This window comes from Microcaecilia unicolor, chromosome 2, assembly GCF_901765095.1.
Source record: "Microcaecilia unicolor chromosome 2, aMicUni1.1, whole genome shotgun sequence".
Classification (NCBI taxonomy): domain Eukaryota; kingdom Metazoa; phylum Chordata; class Amphibia; order Gymnophiona; family Siphonopidae; genus Microcaecilia; species Microcaecilia unicolor.
In genome coordinates this window covers 51208830-51229510 of record NC_044032.1, presented here as the reverse complement: position 1 = coordinate 51229510, position 20681 = coordinate 51208830, and the positions used below count along the sequence as shown (strand labels likewise).

At 42.9% G+C, this 20681-nt stretch overlaps 1 protein-coding gene across 1 annotated transcript in view; it reads left to right on the top strand.

Annotated features, from left to right (window-relative positions):
• The window catches only part of MYO5B (myosin VB), a 696980-nt gene that overhangs the window by 445493 nt on the left and 230806 nt on the right, over positions 1-20681 (top strand). The window contains exons 15-17 of the mRNA XM_030192939.1: positions 6589-6735; positions 9254-9351; positions 16158-16244. Of these exons, the coding sequence (XP_030048799.1) occupies positions 6589-6735; positions 9254-9351; positions 16158-16244 (332 nt within the window). The remainder of the gene's footprint in view (positions 1-6588; positions 6736-9253; positions 9352-16157; positions 16245-20681) is intronic.

Below are 20681 nucleotides of genomic sequence, written 5' to 3'. Positions count from 1 at the left end.
GGGGGAGGGTTGGCGGCGGGAGGGGGGTGGAGAGAGTCATTGGTGGCGGTGGGGGCTCTGACAATGGCGGTGGGGGGGGGGTCGGTGGCGGCGGGGGGGGGGGGCTAAAATGTGCCCCTCCCTCTGACTCTTGCCCCCCCTACCGCCGGAGTCCAGATACGCCCCGTACTCATGCAAATCTATGCAATTAAGGCACATAATTGCAGCAGAATTTCAGGAACTTTTGCTGAATTTTCTTTACCTCAGAATCCACTCTTACATTGCTGTCTGAAATCAGGGACTGTGGGTTTCATGGGGAAGAACCAAAACTGAACTAGAATTTCGGAGTTGACTTGGTGATTAGGCAACTGCATGCCGGACTGTACTGAGGCAGTGGTAGCCAGGATGTCAGACAGTGTCATTTGCACCTGTGACTTTAGAAATGGTGATATATAAGCACTGGGATCTGATAAGACCTCCGGCCCTTCATCTGTTGTACAGGTATTTCATACAGAGCTTGATAGAAAATGGTAAGATGAGGCCCTTAGAAAGGAGTCTCAGGAGAAAATAGTAAAACAAACACTGTCACTCAGATTGAGCCCGCTATTCATTGCCATCATGAAAGAGCCTTTTCATGACTTGGGGCTTAAAAATAAGCACACCATGCATTACTGCTCAAATAGAGCACAGATTAGAGCAGGAACCAAGAAGTTGTTTTGTTAGACTGCACAATAATTGCAAGCCTTGAATCCACTCGTCAAGCTACAGGCAGATTTTGTTGCTTGGGCTTTTGTTCTGGTTATCAGGCATTATGTTCTCCTGCAATAATCATTTGAAAGACCTGTAAATAAAAAGAAGGAAACCTGTCACTTCACTATACTATCAGTCGGGCACAGTCACTTCAGAATCCCCTTAGCTTTCCTGGCATTGCTCTTTTGTTTTGTGTACTGACAAAGAGATGTCACTCTTGCAAAAGAGACTGAGAAAGAAGAAGAGGGAGGTAGGACGTGAGGAAGCCCAGATACAATAACCCAGGACTACGTAATTGTGGAAATAATATTAATCGAACATTTGCCTACCGGCAAACTTATTTAATCACCTATACAAATGCAGTCAAAGTGACTAAGTCTCTAGACAGTCTACATCAAGGATGTCCAACCTCGGCCCTTGCCAGATCAGGTTTTCAGGATTTCCCCAATAAATATGGGTGAGGTCTATTTGCATGCACTGCCTCCATTATATGCAAATATATCTCATTCATATTCATTGGGGAAATCCTGAAAACCCAACTGGATTGCGGCCCTCGAGGACCAAGGTGGCTTGGTCTAGAAAAGATGTTTGTAAGTCTCTGGAATTATCACTGAGTAGAAAGATGTGGTAGCAGTGTTAGTCCACTTTTGAAGGTAATCAATAGAAATAGAATAAAATCACTCACAAAGGAAAAATATTCAACATAAAGAAATCCTTCACATGCTCGTCTTCCAATGTGGTATATATCATTCAGTGTAAAAAAATGCAACAAAGGGTGCTACGTTGGAGAAACAAGCCAGATACTAAAGAAGAGATTTAATTTACATAGACCTTGGAGAAATGCCAGTACCAACCAGGATGTCACCTCTGTGGGGCAGCACTTTACAAAACCAGAACACTGTATCAATGATTTTACGGTGAGAATACTAAAAGGGACTATAAAACAATACATAGTAATATAGTAGCATAGTAGATGACAGCAGAGAAAGACCTGTATGGTCCATCCAGTCTGCCCAACAAAATAAACTCATATGTGCTACTTTATATGTATACCTGACCTTGATTTGTATCTGCCATTTTCAGGGCACAGACCATAGAAGTCTGCCCAGCACTAGCCCCGCCTCCCACCAGGAACATAAGACCTTTGAAGTGAGAATGATTAAATATTTTGACACCCACCAGACAGGACTTAACAAAGACCTGGGTTTTCTAGCCCATTATAAACCATAAAATTGTATTGCTTTGTCACCCTCATGTCTCCATGCATATCTCCCTGTTCCTCATCCACCTGGCCCTCCCTGTCCCTCACCTAACCCACCCTCATCCTGTTAGACTGTCATTGAAATGCTTTGATGTTTCACTTATATATACTGTCATCTATCAACATTTGCTTATTTCTGATCTGACGAAGAAGGACTACGTTCGAAAGCTAATCAAAAAATGTATTAAGTTAGTCCAATAAAAAGGTGGTATCTTATTTTCTTTTCCATGTTTTATTTTATTCTTTTTCTGTTGATTACCTTGGAATCATCACAAGATTTGATATCTTAAAAGGCTGTTTTGTTAATTGTTTTGCAGTCTGAAGAGCAGAAGTTAGTCATATTGAAAGCTTATTTTCCTAAGAAGCATTTACCTTTCTGCAGGCAAGCAATTATAATTTTCTCAGATGTTGCCAGATCAACTCAATTAAGAAGAAAAACCTTGTTACTTCTAAGACCTAACGTTATGGGCCCGGGTAGAAGACGGATCTCCCGGATCCTTCCGATCTACCGGATTTTCCGAGTACTGCTTAAAGAGTGGACCACTGTTCTGTTTTGACTGTTGCTGCTGCTTTCACAATGCAGTGAGCCGCTGCATTGATGTGTTTTGTTCTTCTCCTCCTGGTCCTGCCTCTTCTGAGCATGAAGGCTCGCCAAACAGCAGTCCTCTGTTAAGGTCATACTCAGATGGTCCAGAAGTACAAGGAGGATCTGGAGGACTTCTGAGACATACCGAACAGCAGTGGCAGTGAAAATGTGATGGCAATCCATGTTTAGAGGATTTGAGGATATTAATATTAGGATCCATGAAGATTTAAAAAGGGATCCAGAGGAATCAGATCTGCAGGATCCGTCCTTTACCTTGTTCCTGTTTTTTGGAGCCTACTCATCTTGAGACTTTTATCAATAAGCCATGTGTTTAGAATCAGGATGAAGAGAGCTGGGTTCTAACCTAATATTGATATGATTGTGTGTCTGGTTCTTCTGTTTTTCATTTTATTATTGTTATGGATCTTCCAGTTTTAAGTATTTCTCTGTAACTGGGCTTGGTGTATACGAGTTGTGTCCGGATATGAAATTTTCCTGCACTTTTTTTATTACGTTACTTTGTAATACTTAAATATTTAAATTTTTAAATTAAAAAATTGTGTTCAAAGAAAAGAGAGCAGCAGCAGGGCTACAGGTGCTATGCAGCAACTTGCTCTGTGTGATGATTTTCTCTAGTTAATTATAGAACCTCTGTATAATGATACCCATTGTTGTAGCATTACTGGACGTGCACAGCTCTGTACAAGGGTGATATGACCCTTTTCCGAAGAGTTTACAATCTAAATGGGTATCCGAGGCATTGTGAGAGAGTGTTTGCCTCGGTGCTTCCCTGGTTCTCAGCCGTTTCTCTAATCACTAGGCCACTACTTCTCCATACAGACTTTTTACTCTTGAAGTGGTGTCACTGTGCTAATATTTGATATGTCAGTGTCGACAGAGAGTCCATTTATATTCTTTCAGATGATACAAAGAGGAGAAGCTGTTGGTAGTGGCAGGGGGGAAAGGAGCATCCCATGTGTATTCTTTTCACAGAAAAATGTTTCTCTTCCTTTTCAAGCCATTAAAATATGGAATAGTTTTTCTTAGCAGATGAAATATCAGTACTGCTATTGGTCCTTTCACCGCACTTTTAAAACATTCTGTTTTGCAAAATATTCCCAAACTTCCTAAGTTTTGTGCATTTCTAAAATCCTGATGACTTTCATCAGTTTATTAGTAATTTTGTAGGTAATCAATAGAAATAAAACAAAATAAAACATGGAAAAGAAAATAAGATGATACCTTTTTATTGGACATAACTTAATACATTTCTTGATTAGCTTTCGAAGGTTGCCCTTCTTCGTCAGATCGGAAATAAGCAAATGTTGGTAGATGACAGTATATGTAAGTGAAACATCAAAGCATTTCAGTGACAGTCTAACAGGATGGGGGTGGATAGGTGAGAGACCGGGAGACATGCATGGGAACATCAAAGCATTTCAGTGACAGTCTAACAAGATGGGGGTGGACAGGTGAGATATGCATGGAGACAGGAGGGTGACAAACTTCCTGCTTCCACATAGGCTGTCTGAATTGCTGCCCGCTGCTGCCGACCACTGCCACTGACTGCTAAAGGAAAAAAAAGTGAGGGAAAAAGAGACGGGCTAAATTCCCCAGTTTGTGTACCCAGATACCATGAGGAAGTTAATGGATCCTTCATACTAAATCTATTTTAACTTGGCCATACATCGCTAACTGTCTCAGTTGTAGTGAGTCCTTGGTTTGATGTGTGTGTCCTGTGGCAGTTTGCTAGTTCTCATCACAAATTTTAAACACATTATTACATAGTGAAAATTGTGTGACATTCAGATTGTGTCCATTTGGTATTTATTTATTTATTTATTGCATTTGTATCTCACATTATCCCACCTCTTTGCAGGCTCAATGTGGCTTACAATACATCATGGGTACTGGTAATAGAAGTGAATATACATTAGGTTTACAGAGGGTTTGTGTTACATGGTGGTGAATTACATGATGGTGTTAAAGCAAAAGACATTATAAGACAGTACTAAAAGTTCAAAAGATTATACAATTACACATGGTATGATCTCATAACTTAGTCATTATCGGTTAGTTCTATAAATGTGTGCCTGGTGCGAGTCTATTATAAAGGAATTTAGGCCTACAGATCGGATGCAGTGAAAGGATGTGATCACCACCAGCACTGTGGTGCTGGGGGGTTTCACTTTAAAATTGTTGTTTTGAATGTGTGTTATTTGTGGCTCATTTCATTACCTTTGAAGCAGGGGCGTAGCCAGACCTCGTCGGGAGGGGGGGCCAGAGTCTGAGGTGGGAGGGGACTGTTTAGCCGCCCTCCCGCCGCCACATTGGACCCCTCTGCCAGCCTGCCGACGATCCCCTTGAACCCCCCTCCCGCCACCAACTCTCCCCCACCATCGCCGCCCGCCCTGCCGCCGCATCAAATACCTTTTTTGCTGGCGGGGGTCCCCAAACCCCGCCAGACGAAGAGAGTCATCTTCAGCGCCGGAGTAGCGCCTTCGTTCAACGAAGTTCCTGGTGTGATCAGCTGTTTCAACGCCTTACGTCCTGCTTGGGGCTATATGCACGGTGCAGGATGTAAGGCGTCGAAACAGCTGATCGCAGGAACTTTGTTGAACGAAGGCGCCACTCCGGCACTGAAGAAGACTCTCTTCGGCTGGCGGGGTTCGGGGACCCCCGCCAGCAAAAAAGGTAACTGATGCAGCGGCGTGGGAGAGTTGGTGGCGGGAGGGGGGTTCAAGGGGATCGTTGGCAGGGGGCCAGGGACAAATCTACTGGGGGCCCAGGCCCCCTCAGACCCCATGTAGCTAAGCCACTGCTTTGAAGTGTATAGTTGCCCTTTTGCTAACTTGTCTTCAATAAAACATATTGAACTATAAAGATAACACAATGATTAAAAATTTAATTATTGATCTTTAAACACAATCTTAATACTTGTTTGTTAAATGATAAAATATATATCCTTACAAAAACTGATGGTGTGCCTTGACCATTTTTGAGCCTTGTCAGTGTGCCGCGAGATGAAGAAGATCGAAAATCACTGGTTTGGAAACTATGGGGCCGTTTTACAGGGCGGTGGTAAGCCCAATGCGTGCTTACCGCTCGCTCTTTCGGGACTGCCGACAGCCCAATGCGAGGTGATAGTTCCGACCTGAGCACGTGCCATTTCCAGGGGAAAAAGAAAACCCACGGAAATGGCTTGCATGGCGGTAACCCGGCAGTAAACGCGTATCGCCGTACGCTGCCTGGATACTACCGGGTTATTGCGGGAGCCCTTATCGCCGCCTCAGTGGGTGTCAGTAAGGGCTCCCCATTACGTGGCTATGCGGTTAGAGTTCTCTTGCTGCATGGCCATGTGTGCGGGGGGCTTTTTTCCCGCTGTGGTAAAAAGGGCCCAAGTGCGGGGTAAAAATGGTCCCCCGCTGCCAGCACAGGGCCCTTTTTTCCGCAGCTTGGTAAAAGGGACCCTCTAAGCTGTAATGGAAAATGAGAAACTTTGTAGAGCAATAGAGCTCCAATGTCAAGAGAAGAGTGCTTTACCTAAGAATTAAGGGGCATTGAGCAGAAAGTTGATGAATCATGGTTAAGGGGTATGTAAACAATTCAAAAATTATAAGCCGAATCTGGCAGGTTTCAGTTTACTTTGAATTCACCAAAAATTTCAGATTTCCCCCAGATCCACTGGGGAAATCTGGTTGTTTCCACTGGCCCTGGTGGCAGTCTGAAGTGGGATCTATCGAATCCCAAAGTGATCCACTGAAATCTGAAATGGATCTGGCAATTTAAAGACAACTGCATTGAATTTCCCAGGATTTGCTTTTAAATTGCCACAAATGCAGTTGCTTCTTTGAAAGAAGTCTGCCACTGGGTTTGTTGAATGAGTGGTAAACCTCCTTAGAAGAGATTTCCACATCACTAGTCACAGGTGCATTCTACTGTTCTCTTTAGGAGGCCATGCAAAAAGAAAAATAAATTCAGGTCCCCCCCCCCTTTTTTTTTTTTATTGTAGTATCAGCTGGTAGCAGACTTGTTTCAAGAGGAAAAAGACACTGTTCCTCCTATTCCTACTTCTGGAAAATCAAAGATCAACATCCGTTCTGCCAAGCCAGCCTTGAAAACAGCCAATAAGGAACACAAGAAAACTGTCGGACATCAGGTATGATTTTTTTTTTCTCGCCTATAATAGAATGCAAGTGGCACAATCAATCCTTAGCTCACGTTCTGGCAAAAGAGACAGAGCTTCTTTTATCCTGTGTAACATTGGACAAGTCAAGATAGACCCTGAGCTTTTGCCCAAGAAAAATACCAGAACTGGGAGAATCAGGCACTGAGTTGTACTGTTGGCTGGCCCAGTTTAGGCCCCCAAAGGCTGAGCGCCTTAGTTGTAGGTCGATAAGATTTCGCCATGTAGATGTAGCCTTATTTCTGGCTGGAAGTCTAGCAAGCTGAAAAATCACCCAGCAAAGTTAAATGCTCGGGCACGTTTTTAAAACTGGCCTGCATGTTAATCTGTATATAATGGGAAATAAAGAGATGTTAGGTAGATAAAAAGCCTTGAAAGTAAGGATGAACTTGATTTTAGGAGGCAATTTTCAGACTGCTTATATTGTTGCAGTTCGCAGATAATAGCTATGGCTTTTGACTGATTTTCAAAAGGTATACTGTGAGCAGGGCTTTTTTTTGAGGGGATACTTGGGGGTACTGAGTACCGGCACCTTTTTCATTGTCTGCTAAAATTGACCCATGGATCCCAAGTTTTAATGAAAGAGCTCAGGCCCTACACACCAGTTATGCCTTGTCATAAATTCTGTGACTGGCTATTGTGGGGTGGGTCCCTCACTGATTATCCCACCCCTGAAGGGTGGCCTAGCATTTGAGTACCGGCACCTTTTTTTCTAGAAAAATGCACTGACTGTGAGTATACAGTGCACCCAGATATTCAAACCTGCATTTGTGTGTCTGTGAAGAATTTTGTTTGAAAAATGCATTTATAAAGGGCAGTTCTATAATCTAGATGCACACATGCCCTTTGTGTGTATAAATGTACAAGTGCTCAAAAAATAAAGGACTGTTCCACAATAAGTACCTCTGCTAAAATATCAAAAAATATGGAATCAACACTAAGCCTATAAATCTTAATTATATATCTTACTATGTTACTATATCATTCACCTATACTTCATACGCCTAATTGCATTTTTTAAAATTACATTTATATATATATATATTTTTTTTTTTTTTAAATATTATAAAAGTGAGGAAAAAAGACAACAGTCAAAGGTTATCACTGTGGGGACTGATGACAATACAAGTGGATCCACTGGAAATGTTTTAATTGGCCAAAAACCTCCGGTTCATGTATTTAACATTCAAATTCCAATGAGATATTCAGTTCTTCAATGACTCTTCAATATCGCCATGATCTTTTCAATGCCACTGAGGTATATAATCAAACATTCCGCCTTCAAACATTCACTGACATATAGTGATAAAGAAGGGCACTTAAGCTCTGTTCATCAAGATCCCAACGGGGGACCTGTTTTACCAAGACAAGCTTCATCAGGGGAAAATGCCTGTCAGCTTGATAGGCTTCATCAGGGGAAACTGCAGACTTTAGGTGCAGTGCTTACAGCAGACTCTTGTCTTGGTGAAACAAATGAACGGAGCTTAGGTTAGCCTTGAAGTAAGTATACATAGGAAATCAAATACATTAGCGTTTAACTTTAAAAAAGGAGACTATGATAAAATGAGAAGAACGGTGAAAAAAAAAACTTAGAGGAGAAGCTGTGAGGATCAAAAATTTACATCAGGCATGGATGCTGTTCAAAAACACCATCTTGGAAGCCCAGGCTAAATATATTCTGCTTATTAAAAAAGGAGGGCGGAAGACCAAACGACAGCCGGCGTGGTTAAAAAGTAAGGTGAAGGAAGCTATTAGAGCTAAAAGAAAATCCTTCATTAAATGGAAGAAGGAACCGACTGAAAATAATAAGAAACAGCATAAGGAATGACAAGTCAAATGCAAAGCGCTAATAAGGAAGGCTGAGAGGGACTTCGAAAAAAAGATTGTGTTGGAGGCAAAAACACAAAGTACAAATTTTTCTTGGTATTTTAAAAGCGGGAAGCCGGCAAAAGAATCGGTTGGACCACTAGATGACCGAGGAGTAAAAGGGGCGATCAGGGAAGACAAAGCCGTAGCCAAGAGATTAAATAAATTCTTTGCTTCGGTCTTCACTGAGGAAGATTTGGGTGGGATACCATTGCCAGAAATGGTATTCGAAGCTGATGAGTTGGAGAAACTTAATGAATTCTCTGTAAACCTGGAGGATGTAATGGGGCAGTTCTACAAACTGAAGAGTAGCAAATCTCCTGGACCAGATGGTATTCATCCCAGAGTACTGATAGAACTGAATTCGCCTATGTAATTTTATTAAGCATTTTCCACATGTAAAACATGCTTTTTCATGTAGAAAATTCTTTATAAAACTCTTCCTTTGATGTAGAAGGGAATGAGATTTCAGTAGATGACTTCAGGGAGGTAGAAAGAAATCTATGGAAAATTATTCTTGTTACTGCCTCCTTGATAGATTGTCCATTGTGTGAAATGTGGAGAGATTGGAGAGCATGAGCTTGCAAATGAGAAGACTTGTAATGATCTTTTTTCTCTTTTTCAGTTCCGAAACTCGTTATATTTACTTATGGAGACCCTGAATGCAACAACGCCACATTACGTCCGGTGCATCAAGCCAAATGATGAGAAGCTCCCGTTTACGTAAGTGCACTTCCAAATTGAAAATATTGCTTACTGAAGCCAAAGGAAATGTTTTTCAGCAGCACAGAAAGAGCCACCATAGAAATTTATTTTTCGTTCTGTAAAGTGTTTTAAGAGATTTAAAAAAACCCTCAAATGAACAGTTTGCAGTACCATTAGATACCTACCATTTGTTCTTCTTCCCACCCCCCACCCCTTCTAGCCAAAAGCTATAGAAAGAAATCACTTCTTTGCTTTCCTTGATATGTAAGTAGTCTGTAAGTCTGATCTCATGAGAGAGGCCATTTCAGAGTTTTGATACAGCAGCAGAAAACATTTGCTGCCTTAACCCTTCCTAGGCACATTTCATCGACACGTGAGGCATGCCACAACTCCAGTTGCAAAGATTGCAAAGGCCCTATAGGAGCATAATGCTCCAACTTACCCAAAAGAAAGGTTAAGGCCAAATTACTGTAAAGACTAATGTAATTCTCCAGTTTTGCAGCTTTTGTTTTTATGTGTGTTGCCTTTGTGAAGTATCTGAACATTTTAACAGTTTAATTTCCTCTGAGTGCTATCATTTAATGAGAAATGCCCTTCTGTAACAGGGAAACTACGAGAGACATCTCTCTCGATGAAGGTTACAGCCCATAGATCTGATACACGTGACTTGGGAATCGCTGCTTATTTTCCAACTCCTTGATATAACTGTCCCTCTAAGCGTCCAGTGTGGAACATACACCACATTACTCACTGCTCATGGCTGGTGTCAAGCGAGCCGCCTGGAAAAGATCAACTCGCTTGAAAAAGCAAAAAAGAGTTAAAAGAATAGAATCGGAATGCTAAAAGTTGTAACATGTAAAAGCCCGTGTTAGACAGGCCACTGAGAAGGGAGTTAAGACATCAGGGTTTTATGAAAGACTCGGAGGCCCAGATGCACTAAACGTTTTTCATCGTTAAATGAGCCCTTAAGGAAGAATTTCCTATCCTTTCCATGCACTAAAGCCTATTTTTCGACGGCAGTAGCAGCTAACGAAACTGGAATGCAAATGAGAAACTACCATTGAAATGTAGACAATTCGGAATGCACTAACCATACCGACGATAGCAACGATTCACTTACCACCAGAAATTTAACGTCAGCTCAGACCTGTCGTTAAAGCCTGAGCTGTCATCTCCCCACTGCCCCCTGCACGATGAAAAACCAAATTGCTGGCATGTTTTAAAAGAAAAGTGGCTCCCTGCTTCCCTGTGCCCCCCCCCCCCCCCCCCCCCCCGAAGTCCCCGCTGCTCCCCGCTGCTCCGTTTGTGAAATAAAAGCTTTTAAAAATGAAACCTTTGCAGTTGCTGGGCTCCCCCTCCCTTCCTGTGTCTCTCTTCTTTAGTCGGCAATGCTCCGCCTCCTGCCCTCCTCCCCCTCCGTGCCCCCCCCCCCCCCGATTTCGTCCCCGCCGCTCCCCCCCCCCCCACCGGACCCCCCCTCCTCCATAATGGCCGGTGCAGCGCCTCTCACCTATGTTTGAAGGCGCTGCACAGGATGGATCAGCTATTCTTTAGCTCTTATGTCTCCTCCGATGTCTCCTTTTCTTCCAGTGTCCGCCCTCCTCTGACGTCAGCTATCTACGTAGATAACTGACGTCAGAGGAGGGCGGACACAGGAAGAAAAAGCATGCTTTGCGCATGCTTTACGAGCCGATTACCGACGGGGATTAGTGCATCGTTCTTTCCAATACCGCACCAAACTTTTTGGGGCTGTGTTTTTGGAGCATGCTTCGTTATTTGAGATTCGGTAAAGGTTTTTACGTTTCTGATTTTTTTACATTTGCTTGATGCATCTACCCCAGAGTCTTTTGTGAAACATTTAGAAGGACACTGGCAAATACAGAGGGAGAAGTAGTTTTACATAATATCCTGCAAAATAAAAAAGCATATCAAGCTCTTCTGGCTGCAGCAATGTTCCTTGAACATTATGGGTTCTTGGCTATGCCAAAACAGAGGTAGCAGACCCCAAATTGGGCCTGTTATCTCTAACAGGAGCTGGTGATAAGATACATATCTCATTCCCTTATTTTCTAACCCCTCCCCTCACAGCACATGACCACTTCTGACCTCCCAGACAGGAGTAGTAACATACCCCACTTCCTCAGACATGAAAATCACACTCACTCTCCCTCCCCAGCTCTTATGGGAGAGGTATCTCCTTGATGTCTAGTGCAATCCCCAGATGTACCTGCCCCTATTTGGCACCTCTGAACATACCCAAGCCACGCCCCCACCATGCCCCTATGCAGGTTGAAAAAAAGATATATTTACTTGAATGATATTTTCATAATACGTTTACATGGTAGTTTAAGAAAGAAGAGAGTCCCCAGTTGGAGGACCTGCGGGCTCATAACAAAAATTCTCTTCTACCTTTAAGTATCTGCATCTCAGAGATGTACGTAAAGGGTGGCTTTCACAGGTAGTCTAGATCAGCGTTTCCCAAGTCCGGTTCTGGAGTACCCCTTGCCTGTCAGGTTTTCAGGATATCTATAATGAATATGCATGAACTTCATTTGCATGAACTGCCACCATTGTATGCAAATTTATTTCATGCAATTTCATTGTGGATATCCTGAAAACCTGACTGGCAAGGGGGTACTATAGGGGAACCACTGATCTAGATGAGTGTAGATGTTACTGTTTATGCATCAGTGTTTCTAAAATGACCTCCCTAGTGTTCTAATATACAATGGTGCTAATGTACTGTAATGCTTGTAACAGCTGCATGAGAAGTGTATAACTAGAAGAATAATACCAATATTATACCTCAGATGGTGTGTTATTCAAAGCTGTCCTCTTCTTCCTAATGCAAAGACATGCGTGTATTGGGTGTAATTTTGGACCCATTATTGTCTATGAAAGATCAAATTCTACATGTGGTTAAGTCGGCATTTTACCAACTTCATTTTGCTGACAAACTTAAAACCTATGTGGTCACAAAATGATTTTCGGTCGGTAGTCCAGAGTTTGGTGATTTCTCGTATTGATTTTTGCAATCTGTTGTACTTGGGTTTGTCCAAATTCAAGATGCACGCATTGCAAATGATACAGAACTCCTCTGCCAGTTATTGGCGGTTGTGTCTCGATATGATCATGTATCTCATATTCTTCGTTCCTTGCACTGGTTACCCATCCACTCCAGGGTTCAGTAAAAAGTTATATTTTTAATTTACCAGGCATTGTATTCAAGCTGTATTCTGCAATATTTAAAACATGTGATTCAGGAGTATCAGCCATCCAGATCTTTCTGATCTGAGAATGTGAAATTTTTGGCATGTGTCATAGAGCATTCTTGGCAAAATGCCAATGTATGGAAATCAGCTTTTTCAATAGCAGGACCACAAATTTGGAACAGATTGCCAGGTTAAATACATAAGTATTGCCATACTGGGACAGCTAGCATGCTGTTTCCAACAGTGGCCAATCCAGGTTACAAGTATTGAATATGCATCTTTCGTCAGTACCTGGCAAGATCCCAAAACAGTAAAATACATTTTATGCTACTTATCCAAGAAATGAGTAGTGGATTTCCCCAAGTCCATTTTAATAATGATTTATGGACTTTTCTTTTAGGAAGCTATCCAACCCTTTTTTAAACCCCGCTAAGCTAACTGCTTTTACTACATTATCTGGCAACAAATTCCAGAGTTTAATTACAAGTTGAGTGAAGAAATATTTTCTCCAATTCGATTTAAATTTACTACTCTGTAGCTTCATTGCGTGCCCCCTAGTCCTAGTATTTTTGGAAAGAGTAAACAAGCGATTCACGTCTACCCGTTCCACTCCACTCATTATCTTACAGACCTTTATCATATCTCCCATCCCCCCCCCCCTAACCGTCTTTTCTCCAAGCTGAAGAGCCCTAGCTGGTTACTTGAGACTATGTAGTAGTAGGGTTCAATTTATTCAGTTATTGAAACCTATTTGAACGTCATGGAATTGATATTATTTGCTGATCAGCTGGAATACTGTATTATTTTGTTTATCTGTGTATTTGTTTTATTTTAGTTGTGTGTGTTGATTTTTGTTACCCACCAAGTTGTAAGCGGGTTAGAAATTTTTAAATAAGAAAATGTAGTAGGATTGATGAGTTTTCCTGCTGAATCATGTCAGTATCTTTGCACCAACTAAAGAAAAACCCTGCTACACAGACTAATAACTTTGTCACTGTATGTAAATTCTTGAATCCCTGCAGTGGTGGCTTAACAAGATGTGACAGTAAGCACATGCTGTAATGCACAGGAGAATCTACCGTGTGGTTTGTGTTTAATTTATCACAGACAATAATAAAACGCACTCTATGAAGAGATTCTTACCATGCAGCAACAGTTCCAAAATGGTTCTTACTCTGGTCAGTGCTTAAGAGGGTAGTTCTGAATGTGTATTACAGCCTTAACACGCGTCATTTGCCCCGTAATGTGTGTTAAAGGGCAAGAACCTTCATTATATTACCGTAATGCACTTTAACAAAAAAGTTACCACAAAATACATAGTATGCAGAAACATCTCATTATTATATAAATCAAATAACACAGCTTGCAAGCTGTGTTCTTCATGGAAAAATGCCACAAGCAAAGCTGGCCCCGGGAGTATTGGGCCGTAGCTTTACGGTATTACCACTAGGGAGTCTAACTGCCCTTATATAGCAGCTTCATCCCTAGTGTTAGTACCATGAGACTACCACAAGGGGTCACCAGTGCCATTTTAAACCTAGCCATTGAGGGGCAGGAGCAGCTAAAGGTAGGCCCTGGGGGATGGGTGTTCTTTGTGAATGAGAAAATCTTTGGGGTAGGAGAGATCAGGAGGTGGTATTTATATATGTGTATATATGGGGGGGTGGGTATCAGGAGGGGAGGCTCTTGGGAAGAAAGGGACATGCATGGGGGGCATCGACAGGCCTGCTCCATTAAGAAGCATCCAGGGAGGGAGCATCTGGCCACAGCTTGCACGGTGGATCGCAAGCATTATCATTCATATACCACAGGAGTAACTAACCTGTATTACTGAGCTACCTCAGGTTAGTCACTCCTGTGGGAAGTTAAGGTGCAGTAGAAGCCCAACTTTTACTGCATCTTAATAATTCCCTCTCTTAATCTACTTATTGGTTGATTGCCTTACTGAGTCTGAGTTCAGATGGCAGGGCCTTTTCTCACTAAATTTATTTCATACAATTAAGGATATTGCTTTGGAAATGTCAAATAATTTATGGTAATGCAGCATTCTCAACACTGCTCTACTTGATGAGACCTTTAGGGCAGGGGTTAGGGAGGATTCTCAGAGACACACAAAGCATTCTGTCTTTTATTGCATCATGCACTGGAACTCATGAAATTAACTGCTTAGTTATAAAAGAATTCATCAGTTGTGCAGCAAAAATAATCCTGTGAAAATGTTGATACATTATTTTTCCAGTGTAGCTGAAGGTAAAGTGATGTTTTTTGACTTTCAGGCTTATTTTCGAAAGAGAAAAACATCCAAAAAGTGGCAGATGGATGCTTTTCTTGAAAAAAAAACCTTCCAAATCGTTATTCTCGAAACAGATTTTTAGACGTTTTTCTATGCAGTTCATCTGCAGTGTATCTAAATCAGAAGGGGACATTTTGGGGGGTGGGATTTGGATACACTGCAGTTGTGTTCACACAACTTGGACGTTTTTTCTGCCATAATGAAACAAAGCAAACGTGTCTAGGGCTAAAAGTTGAACATTTTGGTCCGGACCTGTTTCAGTAAGGACAAAGTCATAAAAAGGTGCCCTAAATGATCAGATGACCACTGGAGGGATTAAGGCATGACTCACAAAAAAAAATGCACTGAGGACAAAACACTAGAGGGCAACCTTCGAAAGCTAATCAAGAAATGTATTAAGTTATGTCCAATAAAAAAGGTATCATCTTATTTTCTTTTCCATGTTTTATTTTGTTTGATTTTTATTGATAACCTTAAGAGTGGACTAACACGGCTACCACACTCCTCTACTTAAGATGTTATATCAAAAATGCCCCTCCACATCTAATCAGTGTATTGGACCAGACTTTATTTCAAAGTTGGCAAAGAGGTGGGATAATGTGGGATACAAATGCAATAAATAAATATTTATTTATTTATTTCATATTTCAGGCCCATGGAAATGCACATCCATGTAGGACTGTCTACAGAATACTGAATTTTGTACAGCTTTCTATGGAAAGGGCATGTTTTCAGTTCTGCATCTCATGACCCTCTCCATCTGTCTTCCCTTTCCTCTCCTTTCTTCCCTCTTTCTCTCCCTTCTCCCACCATTCTTTCCCCAGCCCTCCATCTCCCCCATACTCCAGTACTTGTTTTGTATTGGCCCCTGTAGTTTTTGAGTGGTTAGATGATGTTTGTGGATGTTCTGTACATGTCAGAAATTGGAAGTATTGTGTATCTTCTTTATGTGGGTTGATGTTATACTTACTAAAATATTTCAGCTTTGCTCCATGTGCACGTATTTTTGGAAAACGTAGGGCCACCTGCATTTTGGCCTAATACCATTTGTTAAACCCGTCGACTGCTCAGTTTGTTTTATGTACCTTCTTGTGTAGGAAAGTATCAGTCACCAAAGTATAACATCCAACGCTCAAGCTAGTCAAGTTTGGGGTCTTTATGGTTTGTATTTTCCACCTTTTATAGCAACAGCCTGTCTTTTTCTCAGACTTTTTTATTTGAATTGTGCTATATCAGGCATTCCCTAGTTTAAGAGGTGAACAGATTGTGCTTTCCTTTTCTCATAGCCCATGTTTTTCTTTCTAAATATGTACTTGCAGTTTTGATCCAAAGAGAGCAGTTCAGCAGCTGAGAGCCTGTGGTGTGTTAGAAACGATCCGCATCAGTGCAGCCGGATATCCTTCCAGGTAACTAGTACAATCTGAGTGTGATTCAGTAATTCATTTGGAAATCATCCAAAATAGAATTTCTCCTTTTATATGTGTTCACTTCAAATAGAGAGTCTTTTATTATGACCTGGAATATGGCACCCAGTGTTGTTGTTTTTTAAGTCCAAGTGTATTTTGTTCAGAACCCTTATTTTATCATCCTCACTTTAATATTCCCTTATCTCTTGGTTGTCTGTCCTAATTAGATTGTAAGCTCTGTCAAGCAGGGACTGTCTCTTCATGTTCAAGTGTACAGCGCTGGGTACGTCTAGTAGCGCTATAGAAATGATAAGTAGTAGTAGTAGTATTTAATTTTAAATTGGTGATTCAGCTGGCAGAGATCTCGGCAGAAGCAGAGGGAAGAGTTTCAGAAAAAGAGGGTAGAGACCACTATAATTTTGACAGTGCAGGGACCGCGGATGGTCTTGGCTGGTATCAAGTTCTGTGACACTCATTTCCCAGCAGGGAGAGAAGAACAGTGAAATGCTGAAGATCATGAATGGTGCAGGCTCAACCACCCTCATCCAGGGGCCAATGCGAGTTGTAGGTGAACATTGATCGATGCAGAGAGGGATTGTGCAAGGGTGTTAACTTGTGTGGAAGACATGGCTGCACATTGCATTAAAATGTATGGTAGTGAGGCCATTAAGTATTCCAGGCAATGCACAGAAGGAAGCCATGCAGTCAACACAAGAAACGTTTTGTCAGTTCCGGGGCAGCATAGAAGGGTTAGCGGAGAAGATTTAATGCTAGTTTTTTAAAAAGATTTAAGTGCCAGTGTTGTCTTCTGCAACCAAAAGGGCCTGCAAGTTTAAAAGAGTGAGGAAGTAAAAGCTTGCAGACATGGAATGAAATCAGCACACATCAGTACCTGTGCTTCTATGTATAAATTATCCGCCTTGCAAACATTTTATGTGCAATAAATTTATTCAAGGCTGATATTTATGCGCAGAAGAACAGGCACTGAAGTGCATTGAAGTTCTTGTTTCAATGTGCACACAAGAAGGGAAATGGGACTTGATACACTGCCTTTCTGAGGTTTTTCCAACTACATTCAAAGCGGTTTACATATATTCAGGTACTTATTTTGTACCAGGGGCAATGGGAGGGTTAAGTGACTCACCCAGAGTCATAAGGAGCTGCAGTGGGAATCGAACTCAGTTTCTCAGGATCAAAGTCCACGGCACTAACCACTGGGCTACTCCTCCTTTGTGTGCATGCATAAAATTTGCATACACTTAGCTTGCTTTGCTACATGCAGTAGAAGCAGACAACATGCACAGCTGTACTCACGGCTTTCTGCATTGACCTCCCTGTAACATGCAGATTGAAGGGAAGTGAGGAGGGCTGGGTGAGGCTGGCCAGGAACTGTGGAAAGCAGGAACAGGAAGGAGTAGGAATGAAGCCTCTAAGAGATGCAGGAAGATCTAGCTTATCCTTTATGGATTCTCTTTACTAATAAAGGTTCATTAATCTTCCTCAAGGAAAGGACATAGCAACATAGTAAAAGATGGCAGAGAAAGATCAGCATGGCCCATTGAGTTTGTCCAGGAAATTGTTGAGGTCATTCCTGCTGTGCATTGCAGATCACTTTCCCCGTGCTTGTGCTGTTGAGGGTTCTACCAGCCATGCAATTCCTACTTTCTTTAGCTGCTGTCTTTCAGACTACAGACTCTGGGATTTCCTTATGAATACGATCCACTCCCCAGCACTGCAGCTGTCTTGGAACACCTGAGCACTTCAATCCTCCATTTTGTTTATGCTGCCTTATGGTTCCCTCTGACAGGCTGCCCTAAATAAGCAATTTCAAAACAATCAATTTTGTATTTACTTTCCCCTCTCCCCCAAGACTCTAGATCTGATTCCTTTGTCCTCCATCCATTGCTTAAGGCCAGCATCCCCAGCTCGATCTTTGGACCCACACTTCCAGTTCTGCTCCATACCCTGAATTCTTTTCCACTGTGAAGGTCTTGTCCAGGGTAAGATAGGTGGGCAGAAGAACTCCACCCTGTCCCACAAGTGATCTCTCCCTCTCCCGCAAGACCACCCCCAGGGCCCTGCCGCTACGGCCCCCCCCCCCGAGGTCATCGCTGCCACCGCCCCCCCCCCCCTCCATCTGCCACCGGGCCGGGCCCCCTGCATTCAAATCACAGCACTTCACCTCGCTCCGTGTAAAAGCGCAGCAGCGGCAGATCACCTCCCTTCAGGCCTTCTCTCCCTGTGTTCCACCCTCGCGGAAGTTACATCAGACGAGGGTGGGACACAGGGAGGGAAGGCCCGAAGGGAGGCGATCTACAGGCTGCCGCCGCTGTGCTTTCACACGGACCGAGGTGAGGCGCTGTGGTTTGAATGGAGGGGCAGGTGGGACTCCAGCGCCGGGCCCCCCTTGAAGGCCCAGGCCTGGGGAATTTTGTCCCCCGTGCCCCCCCCCCTCTTGGTGGCCCTGACTACAGGCGAAGATCTGCTATTTACAAGTTATGGAGGAGGTACAGTTGTTGGGAGTTTTCAGCTGGTGGGGCTTGGGGGATCCCTGCCAGCCACATCATAGGTGTGCTGCTACTAGGTGGGCCTGAGCCCAGTGGATGGGCCTGGGCCCACCCTTTGCTACGCCACTGGTTTTGTCACCTAGATGACTTCAGCACTTCATAGCATTCACTTCTCTTTCCTTACAGCGCTTTTCTGAGAAGCATCCAGCCTCCATCTCTCCCGCCTTCTCTACTCCCTGTGTATGGACTCTTCTCTCATCCTTGATGGAACCGCAATCAATGGTATTTTACCTGCCCAATTATAGGGAATGAAGTAACATTGAAGGGCTTTTGAAACTATTCAAAAATAACGTAGCATTTTGCCACAATGAGCAAAAGAAAAACTTGCATCTATTAAGAGAATCAAGCCAGGAGCCAACTTCGCTCACTCATTTTTATCCAGTTGCTTATTGATTAAGAAGCAGATTAAGATGGCCAGCCACAAGGTTTTGTTTCTCAGTAATAAAATTAATATTGAATTCTAATGACTCACAGACCCTGAAGAAAAATGACTTTTTTGCAACATACAGCTTTTATTCGACCCACATGAAAATCACCTACAGAGGGTGATACGTTGTCTGGAATCCCTTGAGCGGCATTTGAGTAGGTTTCCACCACTTCTGTGGTTGAGGAAGACCAGGCACATCTTCCTCTTAAATATATAGTGATCTTACCCTGGCCTCAATTCTTTTCTTTTTTTTTTTTTTTTTTAATATCTTTATTGCAACATGAGGACATATACAAACATCTGCTGCCACATGCAGCTCAGTGCCACTCTATATATTTCAACAAAAACAGTGACATAGTAACATAGTAGATGACTGCAGAAAAAGACCTGCATGGTCCATCCAGTCTGCCCAAGACAAACTCATATGTGTATACCTTACCTTGAATTACCTGTCCTTTTTAGGGCACAGACCATATAAGTCTGCCCAGCAGTATTTCCCGCCTCCCAACCACCAGTCCCGCCTCTCATCACCGGCTCTGGTACAGACCGTATAAGTCTGCCCTCCCCTATCCTCGTCTCCCAACCACCACCCCCTCTTCCCCCCAACTGTTCCGCCACCCAATTTCAGCTAAGCTTCTGAGGATTGCAGATTATACACTCACTAACTTTTATGCTCTGGTCTTCATGCCTCTTTTCTTGTTAACCCCTCCCCTTATGTAGGAAACTCCCCCCTCCCCTTCCTCTCCCCCCCTTTTCCCTACCCTATTTCCCCTCCCTCCCCCTCCCCTGCCTAGCTATATCCACCCCTTACCTCCCTTAATCCACCAATCCAGGGTCCTCAATTCTACAAAATTTCTGACCTGTTTAAGTGACCAGATATGTAGAGATCTTCAACACCTCCTCCTGGTATTTTTTTTTTCTTCCACCACAAAAGCAATATTCAAGATCACTTTCAGATCTCTGCATACTTTTTACCCCAAGGCATCAGCTGTGCTGTTCTTCTTGCCTGTGCAGCACCTTCACAGAGAGGTGAGAGGCACTGCACGGGCCCGGTAGGAAGGAGGGGGGGCCTGGTGGAGGGGGGGAGCGGAGGCGACGATCTCAGGGGGGCGGCGCATGGGGGCGGAGAATGGCGGGAGGCGGAGCTGGGAAACAGAGGAAGGGAGGGGTGTGGGGGCAGCATTACAAGTTTCTAAAATCTAGGCTTAAAAGTTTTTTATTTTTATTTTGAATTTGGTTTTGAAGCAGGGGGGAAGCGGGGAGCAGTGGCAAACTCGGGTGAAGTGGGGCGGGGGCAAGGACGTCCGTGAAGGACGCTCCTGATGAGTGCCTTTGCCCCCTCCCGAAACACACGTGTTTGTGTTTTGGTTTTTTTTTTTTGTAGTGTTGACATTTGTGGCATGCGCAGAGCAGCCAGCATAACGCTTGGCTGCTCTGCGCATG